This window comes from Copadichromis virginalis, linkage group LG11 (genome assembly GCF_057382275.1).
Source record: "Copadichromis virginalis isolate Kocher_CV1m ecotype Utaka linkage group LG11, C_Virginalis_male_GT1.1, whole genome shotgun sequence".
NCBI lineage: Eukaryota > Metazoa > Chordata > Actinopteri > Cichliformes > Cichlidae > Copadichromis > Copadichromis virginalis.
The window spans coordinates 32,761,695-32,779,901 of record NC_140628.1 but is presented as its reverse complement, the minus strand read 5'-3'; the positions used below and the strand labels follow the sequence as shown (position 1 = coordinate 32,779,901).

The window sequence follows — 18,207 nt, the reverse complement described above, 5'->3', positions numbered from 1 at the left end:
TCTTTGACTGAAGAATGAAAGTGTTATGCGGGCATTTTTGAATGCTTGTGGCTTTTGGTGAGAAAAGAGAGCTGTCTGAGCTCTTGTTTTCAAGAATAAAGCCTCTTTTGTTTTTAATCAGTGGGAGTCATAATACTTTGCATTTTCTCCCTTTCCTTCTTTCCTGCCGGAGATGTGGCAAGGTAAAATGTATCTTCAGCAGGGGAAGTTAAGTGGATGAGTAGGAGGACAAATGGTGGTTTACCACAGTACATTTAATAAACACATGCTCACCGAGCCAGAGCTGCTGCAGCGTCTAAAAGGAAACCAAACAGGTGCATATATGGAAGGCGGTAGGAGGAATGGAGAGAGACAAAGAAACAAAAAATAAAACAGGTGAACAAAAATGCAAAATGGAAAAAATGGAGTAGCCACGAGAAAAGGAAGGAGGCTGGAATTGAGGATTAAAAAAGAGAAAGAAACACAAGCAAAGAAAAGTAAAAGATGAGGGAGAAACCGGAGGGTAAAAGGTGGTGGGCTAAGGAGGATATGAGATTTTAGGATAAGAGAAAGAAGGAAGGAGCACACTCTCCCTAAGCTAACTCTCCCTCACTGATGAGGATCATGTGATATCCTTGAATGCATCAGAACATTTCCTACATGGATGTTATTTTGTACTGTGTTTTGAATTTTGTTTCCAGGCTGAAGAATACATTTATCTTTTTACTGCGGTTGTTTGTTTTCATGGTAGTATTTTTTTATGACAGACTAGTTATGAAGTCACAGTTTTCCCACGTTAATTGTGTGCGTGGTGTATGTGTAATACATTTCCATTGCTGCGGTTTATTGTGCGTAAATATGTGAGTATGAAAGACTCTTTCAGCATTTAAGTTGTAGGCACTCAAGCGGTTTTGTGTACATGTTGTAAAGTCTACCTGTATATACACTGTGGTGTCCCTCAGGTCCTCAGGGGTCTTTCAGCTTGGTTGGGAGGTTGAGGAAGAGGGTGTCTGTGTGCAGGGTTTCCCCCAGCAGGGTGCTCTGTCTGTGGCTAGCCAGCCTGGGTGTTGCCCCTTCCTCCCTCCGCTTTGCATGAGTGACAAGGAAAACACCGAGTGCCCTGAAATATGAAAAGGTCTCAAAATATCTGTAAATATTTTTTTAATTTGTTTCAAGAGAAGCCAAGGTCACAGCCATGCTGGTTCTGCTCTTTCCATTTATATTTCACATGGTGGGAGTTTCACTGATGCTGTCACCCAGGAGAGACTTAGTGTGGGGGCACTGGCAGGATAAGCTGTAAATTTAACATCTGTGAGGTGAAATATTAGAAATACAAGGGTTCTTAATGGGTTCATGCCCATGTCACAGACTGTCAAAAACAAAACTAAACAAAGAACTACTGAATGAGATACTGAAATAAATAACAATGATCCCGTCAGATATGATGTAGAGATGGCAGCAGCCATGATGGATTTTGATAATATATTGTCAGGGGAACTTGGCTCCTATCCTTGGTGCCTTTCCCTTTATCATCACTTGTTGTGGCAGTACTGCAAAGGTGGGAGCAGAAAACACAGATAAGTCCAATTGCTGCAGTCCATCACTCCCATTCCTGTGAATGAGATATCTCAGAAATGCCTTGAGGGAATTTTATAATGTCTGACACAAACATCAACTTGAACTCAAAATTTCTAGCATTCAGTAGTCAAAGACTGTGACTTAAGAAAAGCCTTTTTGTCCATAAATTAAGGATTCAGGCACTTGAGAAATAAAATAACCCAGAAATGTAATAGGATAGTTTCAATGTGATAATCATAATGTTCTGAAAAGAAATTGTTTTCGCCATAACTCAGAAACAGAAGGGGAAATTGTGATTCCATAGATCTTCTGTGCTGCACCTTTTATGATTTGTGCAAAGCATTCGTGTTTTAGAGTTTGTTGCACACATTTTTATTTGAAGCATACCGTCATTGCTTCACAAACCACGTGAACCCATACAAATCATCTAGCTAGTTCAAGTTTTGATTCAGATATATTTCTATCATAAATCAAAATTTGCCTCAGGAAACTTCTCCCATTACCAAAAAATGATATAAGCTACCACTTGACTGGCTGGTTCAGGCATGCAGCTGCAAAGCTGTAATTCAAGTTTTAGTGTTAGTATCTGTAATATTAAACATCTCTGCCACTTGGATAAACTTGTTGAGAATAGATCCAATCCAACAGACCGCTTTACAGCAAATGGAAAAAAGCCCACTATGATACAGTGTTATTGTTTCAGATCAAACTGGCTTTTAGCCGTACTGTTGATGCCAAATAGTTGGGAAAAATTACCTTGTGAAACAGTTTAATCTCTTAATGGAGGGACTGTAAAGATACTGTGCAGCACAATTTTTGGAAACATGGACATGAAGAAGAACAGATTGTACAAGACAGAAGTCACCTGTCATCGTTACTCTCCACTGGATTTAAGAAAATTTTTTTTTTTTTTTAAATGTTCCATTATACACCAATTTTAATATTATCTCAGCATAACAAGAGCACTGTTCCTCTGTGGGCACTGCTAAAATTATACATTCAGGAAGACTCCTGATTATCACTTTATCCACTGCATACCAGCTTTTTCTTTGGAACCTTAATAGAAAGACTGAGTGACAAAATAATTATTTAATATCTAAAACCTGTGAGATTCTGGTTACGAATTTAATCGTTTCTTCAGTAACTACATATTATTTATGTGTTTCTGGGTTGAACAGATAGTAAGAAAGCTCACGTTTCATCGCCCTGTTACATTCACAGTGTGAACATGTGTGTGTCAGTGTACAGGGCTTGACCAGACTGGCTGTTTTCAAATGCACATATTATATTTTTAACAAATGCACACTGGGCATATTTTTGTCTGCGTAAGTGGCATGAATGTATCAATGTAAAGGACTGTGCTTATAGAAAGGATTTTGAAAGTTTCTTACCCGTTTCTGTGCCTAATCTGGTCAAATCATTAAATTCAGTGAAAGAATCCGCCTGTTGTCAACATTTTAGCTGCATCTTTGCTCAAAGACATCACATCTGACACAACAATCTTTTTCTATGGGTCTCTCACTTCTCTTGCCTATGGCATGCCACTAGATTCTGTTTTGGGCCCTTACGGTTTATAGCTGCTCCCTTTTTAGCACATATCGAGCATTTTAAGGACGTTAATTCAGCTGTGTGTCTCTTTAGGACCCAAGTTAAAGATATTTTATAGGTTCTTAGACCCTATTAAACGTTGGTAGCAGACAATTTTCTCTCACTTAATATTTAAATAACAGAAGTCCTTGTTTGTGCCACTGACAGACTTGTGTCTAAGGTAATGGAAACCCTGGGTTCTCTTCCCACTTTTGCTAGATCTTCTGTCAGGAACCAGGTCGCTGAACATAATTTTTTTCACTTATAAGATATTTTAGGTTTTTGGTTTACTTTTGGGTTGCTATTTGTTGTTATGTTTTTAGCATTCTGTCGTAAAGCACTTGAAAGGATACTTTATTCTACTTTCCAGTGTCTACTAGCAGCCATGGTAGACCAAGGATTTGCCATTCATCACACTGGGCAGGACTAATGCTGTTGACAAGCTGTTGTCAAGCAATGTGGTGCAACATGGCCTGTTCTCACTTGTTTTTGGCAACACCAAGGAATGACAAACAAATGCAGGAACATCCTGAATCATTTTTAGCTTGCGCCACTCCAATCTCAAGGCCCGCTGAAGCGAGTTTATTTGAAATGATGAAATTTGGGTGGATATGTTGGTCTCTAGTGACTGGAAAATCACACCCACTGGAAATCAATTTAGGTAGAGTCAATGTTAGACTGCAGATGGAAACAGTGTGTAAGGAGTTGACACCTCTGGTTGATATCAGTCTAGAATTGTGTGTAATTTTAGGTACACATGTCTATGCAATACTTTAAGAAGGACATCTGACAGAAAGAAGTCCTGATCTCAATGCAATCCATTCATTATACACATCATTGCAAAGAGATCCACAGGACTTTGGCGTGATCTCCAGTTACCTTGAAAATCTTTGTGCAAGTGTAGAGTTGATAAAGTTTGACAGAAGTATGAATATGAAAATAAAGTGTAAAATGATTTAGGTTTTTTCTCTTTGTTCCACATGCAAAAACGAACTAGACAAGTTCTTGTTGCGCTATTTTTGTGTGCTGACTGTGTGTGTAGATGGTATCCACCTTATATATATACTGTGCATGTGGGTATTTGTGTGTGTGGGTGTTCAAACACTCTTCAGGGATGAACTGTTGTGTCTCAGAGCAGAACAATGGGCAGAACAAAACATCAAAGCCAACACATACAAACACTAGATTTTGCATCCTATGTTTTTGGAGTGTTTGTGTTCACATATGCAAATTGTCATCATGCTTATGTGTGTGGGTCGTGACATATGTTCATACGAGATGTGTTGCAAACTGAGCTTATGTGTGTATGCGTGTGTGTGTGCGTGTGTGTGTGTGTGTGTGTGTGTGTGTGTGTGTGTGTGTGTGTGTGTGTGTAAGTTAGCCAGTTTTGTAAATGCCCTTTCTGATGTGGTTGGCTGTATTTAAGGCAGAGTGCAGAGAGTGCCGAGGAAGTTGACGGAGGCGTGTATGTGTGCATCTGTGTGTTTGTGCGAATCAGTCCGTGTATGCAAGGGACAGAGAGGAAGAGATTTTGTGTCACCACCAGACTTGGAAAACTTCATGTCCTTTTGTATCAGGCCAAAAGACTGGTTCTTCGGCCTGGCCACTGTATATTTTTCTGTACATTATGTGTGTGTTTGTGTGTGGATGTGTGTGTGCCTGCATGCTGGTTAGTGGCAGGGCGTAGCTGAGCAGAGAGAAAATATCTTAGCTGACCACGGGAATGAACCCACCCACTATACCACACCCAGAGAGAGAGAGCAAGCAATGGAAGCAGCAGCCTCAGTCAGTCTTGCTCTCTCTCTCTCTCTCTCTCTCTCTCTCTCTCTCTCTCTCTCTCTGTCTCTCTCTCTCGCTCTATAAATCTTTGTCTCTCATTTCTTTTTTCTCTTTTATTGTCTCATTTTAAAAACATGAATTACCATCTTCCTCTCTGTCTGTGTCTCTTCCTTAATTCATGCTGTTATTACACAAACCTCAGCATTTCCCTTTCTTTTCCAGTTTTCTTTAACTCCCATCTCCCCTCTGCTCTGTTTTTTGCTCAGTAATAAATGTACTAATTCCATATTAATAAATCTGTGAGGGTCTAAGTCCCTAACTGATGTGCAAATAAATAAAGTAGAAAAGTAGCTTAGGTGGTTTATGCTGTTCAGAATAACACATTTTTGCGAGTCAAATCTTGAAACTAGTTTGTGTGACCTATCTGACAACATATGTGTCCATTGCTATAACAAATGCCCAAATTTAAAGTAACAATAGTATTTTAAATCCCACCTGTTGCCTGGTTAATAATCCTCATCAACAATTTAACTGTAAGATGACATAGGCACTCTGCAACTTTTCTTATATGGAAAATAACCAGAATACAACCAGTTGAGTCAAGTCAACTACTACAAAGAGAAGCAGTGCATGTGAGTTGGCTTCATTGGTGCAGACTAACTCAGATCAACTGTAATGTGTTGACAGTCTGTCTGTGTTTATAAATTAGGCAGTGATTATTTGCAAACCTTCACCAATCTGTCTGCAACTGGTTGTAGTCAATCTAAGTCAGACTGCAAGTGGAAACAAATTGCCTCCCACCTGGTGACCTGTGAAACTGCGTTGTGATAGAAAGTGGTTGCCAAGAGGTTGAGAGTGCAATGCAATCACTGGACAACCACTTATTTTTTCTAGTCCCAAAGAGGTTGGCCTTTTATTTGTACTTCTTTATTTAAATTAAAACTATTTATACTCAATAAATGATTTATAGGGATTAAGATTTTAACCACAGGTTCACTACTCCTTTGTCTGCTTGAGGAATATTTATAGCAATATCATTTGGTGAAGACATCCTCCATCATCACGTGAATAACAGTCTACAGTAATAGCCGGTCTGTGCCCGTGTATAAATGACCAGTTTCTCATAAATATGTGTTCTTTTTTTCTTGCAAAGACATTTTGTGTTTGTGTGTGTAGTGCTCCATGGGAGGTGTAGTGTATGGCTCAGTCTTAGCTGAGCTGTCAGTGGTCTGCAAATACACACATACACCCACCAATGGAAAGGCCTGTTGTGCTTCAACAGCACATTCCACACCAAGAATAGTATTAAACACTGCCTGTCCAGCTGCTGTCAAACTCCTCTCTCTCTCTCGCTGACTTTTCATTGCTCTTAGTCTGCTTTTTGTCTCTTCAGTAGAAAAATTATGTTGAAATCATAATATGAAGCTGATTCTGACCAAAGTAGTTTACATGATGCTGCTTTTCTCATACTGGATGTTGGTTAATCCCCTCATTTTAACCAATGTCTGTAATATACCATTTTAGCTTTTCCCCCCTCACTTTAAGTAAACTTTCGTCTTATTGGCTGACCCTCATTAAACAAAAGGTTTGGACAGCTGGTAGGAGGGGCTTATGTGCTCACAAGCAGGGCAGTATATCAGTGATATTCACACTTTATGACACCCTAAAGATGCAAAGGTAGAGAAAGTTACCTTGAAATTGAGGGTCTAGAGCAATCTGAATCCTGACCATTTGCCTCGGAGGAGATACATGCACAGACGGAAACATACAAAAGAAAATAAGGAAAAGCAAAGTTTTAACCCTCTAAAGAGGAAATAAATTAGTGCACCATGTGTAAGTCAGTAAATCTGTTTAGAGTGTTTAGTGTTTTTGTATGTTCTGGCTTGTGAATAATATTTTTAAATGATTTTTCTGTCTTTTTCTGTCTTATATGTGTCGCATTTCTCGTGTCTCACACTATCGTTTCCCCACAATACCGACCACACAGCTTTGTTTTTCAACTTCACATAATCCTGTTGTGTCCTATTCTACCGCCTTGTCTGGAAGGTGCAAACGCGCACACACACGGACACATATGAGTAGGCATACACACTTACAAATGCACACTTGTAGACACACACTCCACCACAGATCCAATCAGTCAGCACTTGGCCCTCTCTTTCGTACACACTCTGCAGAGTGGATTCTGTAAATCAGCAGGTTTCTGCTGCACTGTCCTACATGCTGACGGGGTCGGGATGCGGGCGATCTGTGCGGCCTCCTCTATTTTGACTACGGCTGCCTGCAGATGAATGCAGAGTCGTGATCCGTCGCTAACATGTGAAGCCAGGCAGAACATGTGGGCTTTGAACATGGTGCAGATAGCGTCACTCCCCTTATCTAATCAACACACTGACTTTTGTTGCTGTGGTTTTTGTTTTTGTTCCGTGAGGAACAAACAAGTGTTGCATTCTAAACTCCGGTGGTGAAGCACATTAATGTACAGAAAGCAGTGTCATTCAGAACCTCGTTAGGCAGGGTAGTCAAGGCACTTTAGTTTTAGCAAGCACAATCCTACAACCCGGTTCCCACAAAAAGGGACCTACAACTTCTGTGTACAAGCTCAAGCTTTTTTTCAAGCTCAAAACTGCTCAAAACTGCTTACAGTGTGTGCAGTGGTGACCCTTTTGTCAAATTTGCTGTTGCTTATGAAGGACAGAACATACTAACACTAGTGATATCATGTGTACAGTGTAGTTTTCCACACTATTAAACACCTATGCAGATGATTTAAACCCATTACTGATCTTTCTGTGCTAGCCATACATTTAACTATTTCGTCCTTTTTTTGTCTTTAATAAATCCACTAATGATCTTTTACTTTGGTTTTAAAGAATGAAGAGGCTAAGAAAAGACACTAAAGAAAATGACTTTATATTCCAAAAAAGTTCACCTTCCTGTTCTATACCAGCTGTGTAGAGCACTGAAAGCTGCCCTGTACCATCCAGCAGCTTCCCTGCAGCAGCTGGGTGTTCACAGAGTATTGCTCATTCAGTTTTCCCATCCACAGTTTATCATGGGATTTGAACTGGCAACCACAAACCCAAATCTGAGTAATATGTGTACAAAAAAATGATTTCATGACACAAGAATAATCATGCAGCCGAGGTTAAGTTACCACAATGGACCAATAAACAGTCTTTGTTCAAATTAAGATGTTCTAAAATGAATTTGGAAACATGGAAACCCAAACTAGGGTTGGAGGGGACGCGCCACTCCATAACTTAGTTACATAGGACCTACTAAAAAAACCACACAAAGGCAATCATGTCATTAAGGAACCTAGTTTCTGCATTATTTCTTTTTTTTCTTGCAGAAAAGTGTGTTCTCTAAAATGAAACACCTCCTAAGTAATTTGGTAGAATACTATTAAAATAGATTTTTTTCCCCTAATGACCATTCGGTCTAACCAATGATGTGCAATACAAGAAATATATTACCCCTGGTTTCCTGCCAAACAGGTCCCATCCAGACACAGCTGTAGCAGATTCACATGGGGTTAAAAAAAAGGCTGTGACTGTTTAAGTTCTGACAAAAACCACCAGGCTTTCCAGGTAGCTCGTGTCCCATGCAAAAAGGGCTTAACGTCACTTCGATCCTCGTGGCTATGAGTGATGTAGAGTACACGTTTCTTCATTGTTTAGTCTGCACACTTCCACTTTGTTAGTTTGTTGAAGTAGCAGACTGACAAGATGTGACCTGACCCCTTTAGGTTTCCATAGAGGAGGGGAGCTGACTTCTTGTCTTACAACGTCAATGTTTATCAACTCCTTGCTACTGCTCCCACAAGGATCTGGCTTTACACACACTTTTATTTCCTGCTTTGAGAGTACAAATGAAAACCTAAGACAGGACGGTGGTTTTCATGAGAGCTGGAAAATGGTTTTGACATACAAATGCCTGGAAGGTTTCCACAGATTTGCTTGCTCTATTTTTAAAGTGTTACAAAGAAGTTTTATGCTTCAGACTACATGAAAGTATCCTCTGTCGTTGCTGTCACAACTCATACTGACTATGACTTCCTGTTCATTAACATTTTTGTAAGACCTGCTTTTTTGTGAATACGGAAATGAGACTCAAAAACACTGGCATCAGAAAACTGAAACCACGCTTTAAAAAATGAAGTGATTCAAGATGGCAGATGAACAAAGTAAAAAATTAACAGCACTAAATCTATTATAGTCGAACTTTAATGAAAAAAGTGTTGCGACAGTGAAGCATACATGATAACAGGAGTAAACTGTAAGATGCATGCAAAATCATTTTTAGGGAACTGTCCATTCAGCACCACAAAACTATAACAGAAGCAAAATAAAGTGGTATGTTGGTCATTATTAGCTGTTAGCTTTTATACAAGTATGGACACGAGGTGTTTCAGAAGTAACAACAAAGTGCACCACAGAACTGCAGAAGATTTGTTTTGGGTCATTTGGAAAGTTTTATCTTTCATCTTCCCAACTTAGACTTACTGTATCTGACCTGCAATTTAAAAAAAGAAAGAAAGAAAGAAAGAAAGAAAGAAAGAAAGATAAACACAAACTGAATTTTGAATTTGTTTTTGTCAAAAGAAGTTGAAGTGTCCTAATTCTTTCACAGATAACAGGTTTCCCATTTTACATGATTGCTAGAAGCCGAATTTGTTTACAAAGGAACATTTTCTTTCTTCCTGCTTATCTCTATCCATGCAGTAAGTTTTGGTTTTAGTCCTGAAGTAGCCAAGATATGCCTTCACTCACGTACTACGAGGTAAATTTTCACAACAGTGAAAAATGATAGACATCTCAATACCTAGAACAAAAAATAAAATCTGTCTGGCTAGATATTTCCAGCTTTCTGCTAAGCTAGAACCCAAGTTAATCTTTTTAATCACAAAAGAAAAACGTTAAATTGCTGGGTGGCCCAACCTTTTTGTAATTCACATGTATGACCTATTTGCGCTGTGAAAACAAACCTAAGAGGTAAGGACTGTGGACCTTTGACACCAAACATATCAGGGTTTGACCCATGCCTCACATGATGATTGTTTGCGTGCGTTCTGACTTCATCTGTAGCCACAGATTTACCATCAGTGTTAATCTGAACGGACAATATTGGGTTAAATTGTGAACTCTGACTTCAAACAGAGATGTTTGACCCAGGTTTAAGACTTGGGTGCTACTAGGCTTAGTTTCAGGCTGAACTCAATTTCCTGTTAATGGTCAAACCATTTGTACTGACATTTTGTCTTTTGTAGCCTTTATTCATCTAGAGAAAAACCAAACATTTTTTGTAAAACATTTTTTTCAAGTGGTTTTTCTTATGTTGGTGATGATCTTTATTCTCAAATCTTAAAAGGATTTTAATTAAATTAATTTTTCATTGTGACCTTTTGTAGAATATATCCATTAGATGATACATAAGCCATTCCGTCCTCATATTAATTTGATTAGAGGAGAACCATGCTGCGAGGGTAACATCTACAAACCAATAAAAGGTTAAAGTCAGCCCACATAAATCAACTTACCTTAAATTTTTTTAATGTGATGGCCATGGTCATGCCATAGGACAGTGATCCCACCAAATCTACAACAGAATGGCTGGGGAAAAAAATCAACAAGTTGCTTGATTCTTTGACGTTTTTAGTCAAACTTCAGGCCTCAGCATGATTTAAATGCTGTGGCAGGACACTTAGGGAGATTTGCATAAATGAATATCTGCAGAACTCAATCAAATGAAGCAGCGTTATAAAAAAGGTCCAAAATCCCACCATGATGTAAGAGATTGATAAAGTCGTACACAAATGATTTTTTTCCAGTTACTGCTGCAAAAGGTGGTTCTACAAGCTCCTGGCTTTCATATACAAGCACTGATACGCTTTGCCTAAATGATGGGAAATTTGTCATAGGCATCTAACTTTTCGTGAATAACTTCTTGTTCATTAAAAACATTAAAATTAAAATGCTAAAAAATCATTTAAAGGTCAACTTCAGTCTTGCCGTCTGCAGAGAGTCTCTATTCACATGAAATGATCTCTCAGACCCAAAAATGTGCACATAAGAGATACAGATGCACATGTGCAACACGGGCGATCGTGGCTCAAGAGTTGGGCGTTCGCCTTGTAATCAGAAGGTTGCCGGTTCGAGCCCCGGCTTGGACAGTCTCTGTCGTTGTGTCCTTGGGCAAGACACTTCACCCGTTGCCTACTGGTGGTGGTCAGAGGGCCCGGTGGCGCCAGTGTCCGGCAGCCTCGCCTCTGTCAGTGCGCCCCAGGGTGGCTGTGGCTACAATGTAGCTTACCATCACCAGTGTGTGAATGTGTGCGTGAATGGGTGGATGACTGGATATGTAAAGCGCTTTGGGGTCCTTAGGGACTAGAAAAGCGCTATATAAATACAGGCCATTTACCATTTACCATTTACAAGCACAGACTGGAATCTGTTGGCTCAGCTGCTGATGAATGATGTGGAAGAAAGTGTGTTTGCAATGCTAGCCAGATAGTTACCATCCAGTTGGGATTAGGTGGTCATTACAGGATTACTCCCATCAGAGACCCCAATGCTGTTGATGCACATGAAAATCATTGATTAGCGCATAGTGTCTTTGGTGTAGCACACCTGCAAAAACACAGATGTGTACATGTTTTCTGCTATTTTCACATGCATGTGCTTTCTCTCTGGTCTTTATTTCTTTATAGCTGCAGTTCTTAGATAGAGACACACCCTCACCCAACATTTCTTTCATGTTGAACTATAAAACTTCTGAGGTCACTGAGAGAGGCGGAGGGGGAGAATTTGCATGCCAAAGTGGAAATTTGCTCTTTTGCAGAACAGTTTGCGGTCAGCTTTCTCTCTGTTTGTGCTTCCAAATTATTTGTTCTCACTTGTTCTGTAGAAGCCGATAGATTTTGTGCATGTTAGAGCGTGAAGTGGATCGGCACAGTTAAGGGGTTTTGTGGGTTTTTTTGGATCTAATTAGACCTGGTTGGGTGGGTGTACTTAGAAACACAAGCTGCTTAATCAACCGCCTCACCCATTAAACAGTTCAACAGAGACTCAAACAATGAAGCTGCAGACCATAACGTCTAATGTCTTATCATCCATGTGTGTTTTCAATTTTCTTGCCTGTGTGAGCAGATTTAGCAATTAAAGGAAATTAGCCACTTTTGACTAATATACAAAACAACATACTTAAGATATGAAAAAGACACCAAACTACCGATTCTAGTCATTAAGAGATTTAAGGTATTTTAGCCAAAGTCAGTTCTTTTTTATTGCATTAATTTGTTTTTAGCACACACCGAAAGCCCGGTGCGTGATCTAATGGATTAATTTAAATGTAAAGTGTGATTTTATAAAAAGATATAGTAAAAACTTTTCAGCTATTTGCAGCACACACAGACACCCATCTGCCACACACACACCCACACACATACTACCAGAGTCTCTCTTTCTTAAGCCCTAGACGATGGACTGTCTGATTAGAACTTCTCTCTGGAGTCTGTGAACATGCGCAGTCTTTAGGGAGCAGTCTGTAGTCTCCACCACATACATGCAAAGACAGATTCATCCACACACGTAAACACTGGCAGATATTCTAAGAGGTAGCTCTTGTGTGTGCTTCCATACGCACGCAAACACAGTGAGATACCAGGCTGTAGTCTCCAGTCTGAAAAACCCTCTCCATTCTCATGGAGATAAGAAGCGTGTCTCTTTGTTGGCAGACGCCCGTACCATTATTACCTTATCAGAAAGCCAATCCAGCGAAGGCAGCGCTGCAGAGTGTGTGTGCGCATGTGTGTGAGTGTCTGTGTGTCTGTGGTTGCAAGGGCCCACCCTTGACTCTAGTTAAGTGGGGGTCCTTTGTCATGCAGCAGGTGCTGTTGTCAGTCAATTTGTCTTAATTTTAAAGACCCGTGGGAGTTGCAGTGTATTTGCATCACTCTGTTAAAACACAGGCTGATTGGGTAAACGTTAGTTAATCCTCATTCTTACTCCTAATGGACTTAAAATACAACCCATCTAAAGTTGTCTGAGAGAATCTGTGGCCCATTAACATTTTGAACAGCACCATTGTCTTTGCGTGTGTCTACATGGCTAAATCCCTTCTTCTTCTTTATTCTCTTTGCAGTTTGTAAACAACAAAACTGCATCTAGGCCACCACCTGTGGGAAAGCTGCTCCAGTCAGTCCTCTCTACAACATTGTGGTCACAGATTCACTTTATAATTTTTATTTTCATATTTTTCGGCTCCTGTTGTCAGACAGCAGAAAAACAATTATCCTGGCATGGATCCGCTGCCACTCTGATCTCATCTTTGTTTTATAGCATTAGCATCATCATCTTAAAGCAACATCAGCATAACCCCGTATTATTGTAATAGCTACACTGAGTGTTTGACTGAACTGGTATTTAAAATGATAGATGCTGGATGTTTTTTTCACATTAATGCTCTCTAGTACCATTATGCCATTATTTTGGGGGTTCCTTATACCCACTAAACCATCAGGGGTTTTAGGATTTTTCTAACAATATAAGTGCAACTAACTTTGTTAAATGAATAATATAAGTGCAACTAATAGTTTCACTTATATCGACATGGTTTTGCAAAATAATACAATTACTACTTTTGCTCGTCTTCTGTTTTATTTCTAATCCGTCTCATTCATTGCATTTAATAATTTAACAGTCTTAAACAACTGTGCCTGCAGTTTAATTCCTCTGGCTGCAGGCCCCTTGTTAACTGCAGCCACATGGATGGATTTAGGACTGTTTTTTGATCTTAATTCAAAAGTGAGGATGGAAAGAGCTGCCTTCTTGCCTAAAATCAAGGGTTTAAACTTGCTATGATGCCAAGATTGGCCTTCATGAGTTAGTTGAAGTGAGAATAAATAAGTGACAATTCAATTTAGACTCAGCTTAGCTATTAATTAAGACTTTTTGGACCTAAGAGTCTAATCAAGCTTAAATTTACTATTTGTGACCTTCTGATCTTTCAGACCAAACCTCTAGCCATCTTTTTTATTACCCTTCTCTGACGCTTGGGTCACGGTGACAGCAGGCTTCTACAGCTCTTCCCAGGCTTCCCTTGTCACTCTCAACTTCGGCATCACTTTGGCTGAGACCTGATACTGAATGTGATGAATGTAATGTTTTTGAATAAAGAAGTAGAGATATTAAATCATATGTAAAAAAATTTACATATTTTTTATTTTCTTCTCTAGAAAAAGAGAAGAAAGAGGTGTCCAAGGAACCATCAGAGGCGAGCGTAAAAGAAGAAGAGCCGATCAAGGAGACAAAAAAGGAGAAGAAGGAGTCATCCAAGGAGAAGAAGGAATCCAAAAAGGAGTCAACTAAAGAGCCCAAAGAGGAGGCAAAGAAGGAGTCCAAGAAGGAATCATCTTCTTCCAAGGAGAAGAAGGAGTCATCAAAGGAGAAGAAAGAGAAGGAAAAAGAGAAGGAAGGGAAGGAGGCAGGAGACAAAAAAGTGTCCAGGAGATCATCAGTTAAAGTGAAAGAGAAGAAGAAGGAGCCAGAGGCTGCGGAGGGTTAATAGAAACAGTGCGATAACATAATATGCACACACATACAGAAACAAAGCATGTCTAAACAGCATACAGATACAATATGCACATCTGGGGGCTCGTACATATAAATATACATGTGTTTATATACAGTTCACATTTAAACATATACAAAGCCATGTAATTCAATCAGACACAAATACACATTTATATTCAGTATACACAATAAATACAGTAAATCGACTCAGTCAAGGTCACATGTCTTAGCAGCAAAACAGTTTCCTCCTATTGGGATATTTACATGTTCTAGTAATAGCTGATCTCAAAAACACACACACTCTGCTGATCCACCACATCCAGTAGTTTTACTGTACCCACGGAGAGTGAGGAGGAAGGCAAAGTTGTCCTCCTCTCAGACATTTTGCTGACTTTCTCCTTCCGCCTCAGCAGCAATTGAACCCACAGCCCAGTACCTCCCTAATCCCCAACCACGCCCCGGCCCATGCTTACTTCTGGCTGTGACGTCGCACCCGCCTTGTCGCCCCCTCGCATGGCACCAGGCCTTGCCTGAGCCTCCCCCGTCTGTCCACTAAGAATAAACCGCCTGAGACGTTCAGCCATCCTGCTGCTTCCGGGTAAATCAAGGCCACATCCTACATTTGGTTCCGTCGCCACCCCCTCCGACCTGGGGTTTTATTTTTTTAAAGCTGGGATACTCAAGGACATGCGGTGGCTGATGGACACATAATTGTTGCTGTGGGGTCGAACCTGAGACTGTTTTTGCATGATGGAAACCAACAGGGTGTTTCCTGAAAAAGTGGCGTGGCAGTCCAGAGTCTACACGGCCAGTTTAATACTCCAGCCTTTTCTGCTCATCCTTAAATAGTCAGGAACATTGTGAAGGGCAGGCTGGTTTTAACAGCTGCGTACAGCAATGTTATCGCAAGATGTTTGCACCAGAGCAAGAAATGTCTTACTGCACTGTACTAAATGATGTCAAAGAGTTAGTTCATTTACAGTAGAGCAACACTGCATATTGTCTTACTTTGGGTCGTGTCTTGTCTTTGTAAAGTAGATGTGTGTGTGTGTGAGTGCGGAGGGGTTTCCAAAGATGTCCGACAGCACTTCTGTCTAAGCGCATAGGTCCCTTTACATTTCATAGTCAGAAACATCTTCTCTTTACTCTAAACACCACAAATGCAACCATGTTCAAACATTTTAACAAATTTCCCACGTGTGGGACTAATAAAGGTTATCTTATCTTATCTTATCTTATTTTTGAATTATCGAGTCAAAAAGTATGCATTATTTAGGCACCAGGAGAGGGAAGTTTGAAAAGAATATACAATATAAATAGAGTTAGCCAGTCCTCATAAAAAGACGCAAAATAAGATAATTACAGAGGCTCTTTGGTGAGTTTATCATACTGGAACTGGCATGTACAGACTGGTGAGTTTATTGGTCAGCTTAGAATTTAAATGTCTGTACTGGCTGATCAAATTTACAGCATACTGTATGTGCAACACTGAGCTTGAAGGGTGGAGATGCGAATCTGTCTGGACAGTTGAATATAAACCAAAAAGCCGTTCACTGAGTTTTTTCCCCAGACGAAACAATCACTACTTGTTAAAACATATAGTTGCGTCCCTGGTTTAGAGATTTATAAAACAAATATGTGATATTATATTGTAATATATAATTTTGGACACACTCACTCATACAAATCCACTTAAAACACATAAATTTAATAGCTTTGAGCTATATTTAAGTCAGAATTGAAGCTTATAGACTTCAGCCATATGATCTGTGCCAGCAGCAATCCCAGCGGCTCTGCACTCCTCTACAAGTCAACTGTAAGCATCATGTCTTTATGTTTAGTTTCAGCCCTTCTGTCTGCTGGGAAATTTATATTTAGTTTGTATTGTGTAACAGAGTCCCTGTTTGCAGCAGTGCCTACGGCTACTGCTGACTGATCTGATCAAGAAATGACATAGTAAGGGTGTATATCTTATTTTTGTATGTAAATATTTTAAAATGTAAACTTTGAGCAGAGGTAAAAACGGATCAGCCGAAACCAGCATCAGCTCATCCTTGTCAAGAAGGACAATTAGGTTAAGTTTGTGCTGTTATAAAGGGTTCCCAGTGAACACAAGGTACTACATGGCAATGTTTTGAATACCTTGAATGTTTATAATGTACATTAGGTTTTGTAATTGTTGTATTAGTGGTGCAGATTTACCAAGCTCTCGTTCCGAGGTTGCTTTTTGTAGCCACAGTTCATTTAAAAAAGAAAGTTTCTGTACTCCAGAATAAGTCACGACTTTGTCATTAGTCTGCAGCAGGTGCAAGATCACCAACGATGTGAATGAAATAAACCATGTTTATGAATGTTTACTAATAAAAGTAGTCAGCTGTAAGTTATCAAAGGTAGTGCTGTAATTGTGTTTGGTGAACTTTTAATGTTTATACATGCGGTGTGATTTCCGTCTACGGTGCCCCCTCCCTATAATGCCGTTCACCTTTCGCGTTCTTGCTGTTTCGCGGATTTTTTTGTGTGCAATTTCGCATGCTTTTTTTTTACAGCGCATTGTGTTCTGCGTCCTCATTGGCTGTAGACCACTGTCAATCAGTCTCCTCCATGCCATGTCTCCTGTACAGTACAGAATGCGTTCAGCTTGTCGAATTTACATAAATCTGCGATCACTAGCAGTATGACTCTGAAGTGCTGTACTGCATATTTATAAATTTCCCCCCCAACAAACACAACAATGTAGATGAAACATTTTGCACCTGCGGTAGCACCCAAAAGGCAGAGGAAGATGCTAACTATCTGTGATGGACCGAGCAGCGAAGGAAAACATAATTGGTTAAATCATGCAAAAAGAATCAAAATCTTGGGCCAATAAAAGAGGTCAAAATAACAGAACTCTACTCAAAGTTGACAACAATACTGATTAATTCTGAACCAAACCAGTTATTCATTGTCCTGTAAATTAATTCCTATATTTAAAGAAAGACAAATGTGAACGCAATGTTATGTATAAGCCTCTACACTAACATGGTGGATATTACCAGCGTGTGGCTGTAAGTGCAGCCATCACACTATCGCACAACAAGCTGGACTTCTGGACATGCTAAAGGAAGGTAGGAGTTACTGTATTTTTCAGATTATAAGGCGCATTAAGCGAAACAAAAAAGCCAGATAAGTCAAACTTTACTCAAGTCATTGTTCTTGCTTCCTTCACTTCCGTACCATTGATTCATTAATGTTGTATTCTCTTACAGCTGCTCCATTGCCATGTTCGGGACCTGAAAACAGGGTATGATCTTTAGTTTCATTCTATAATACTGGACTTATTTTTCTACAAAGGTTTAAACTTTAAAAGTGTTTAAACAAGAGAGAAAAGTGTGCACATGTTCATGCCTGTCTGAGAAAACTGTATAAAGTGTGTAGTGAGGGGTTTGACAGCCGTAAAACATCTATAATAATTGTAAAAAATAAAGTTGGCTACTTTGCGGATATCACCTATCGCGGGTTATTTTTAGAATGATAAACAAGGGACCACCGTATATTTGTCTTTGCTCTCCTTGTGCAGTAATATGGTCAAAACATGTCACTGAGCTGAATTCTTCTTTGCAGAAACACAACAACAGTCATTTTTCTTCCTGCAAGGAGAAGTTCTCCACTACTCTTCCTTTGGCGCTGAAGCTGTAAGTAAATCATAACTGTTAGAAATTTCCTGGAT

At 39.6% G+C, this 18,207-nt stretch overlaps 1 protein-coding gene across 3 annotated transcripts in view; it reads left to right on the top strand.

Annotated features, from left to right (window-relative positions):
* The window catches only part of bbs9 (Bardet-Biedl syndrome 9), a 174,807-nt gene extending 157,920 nt beyond the window's left edge, over nt 1–16,887 (top strand). For all 3 annotated transcript variants that reach the window (XM_085472091.1, XM_085472089.1, XM_085472090.1), the window contains one exon: nt 14,162–16,887. In XM_085472091.1, the coding sequence (XP_085328217.1) occupies nt 14,162–14,490 (329 nt within the window). In that variant the 3' untranslated portion in view covers nt 14,491–16,887. The remainder of the gene's footprint in view (nt 1–14,161) is intronic.
* The last annotated feature ends 1,320 nt before the right edge of the window (nt 16,888–18,207 follow it).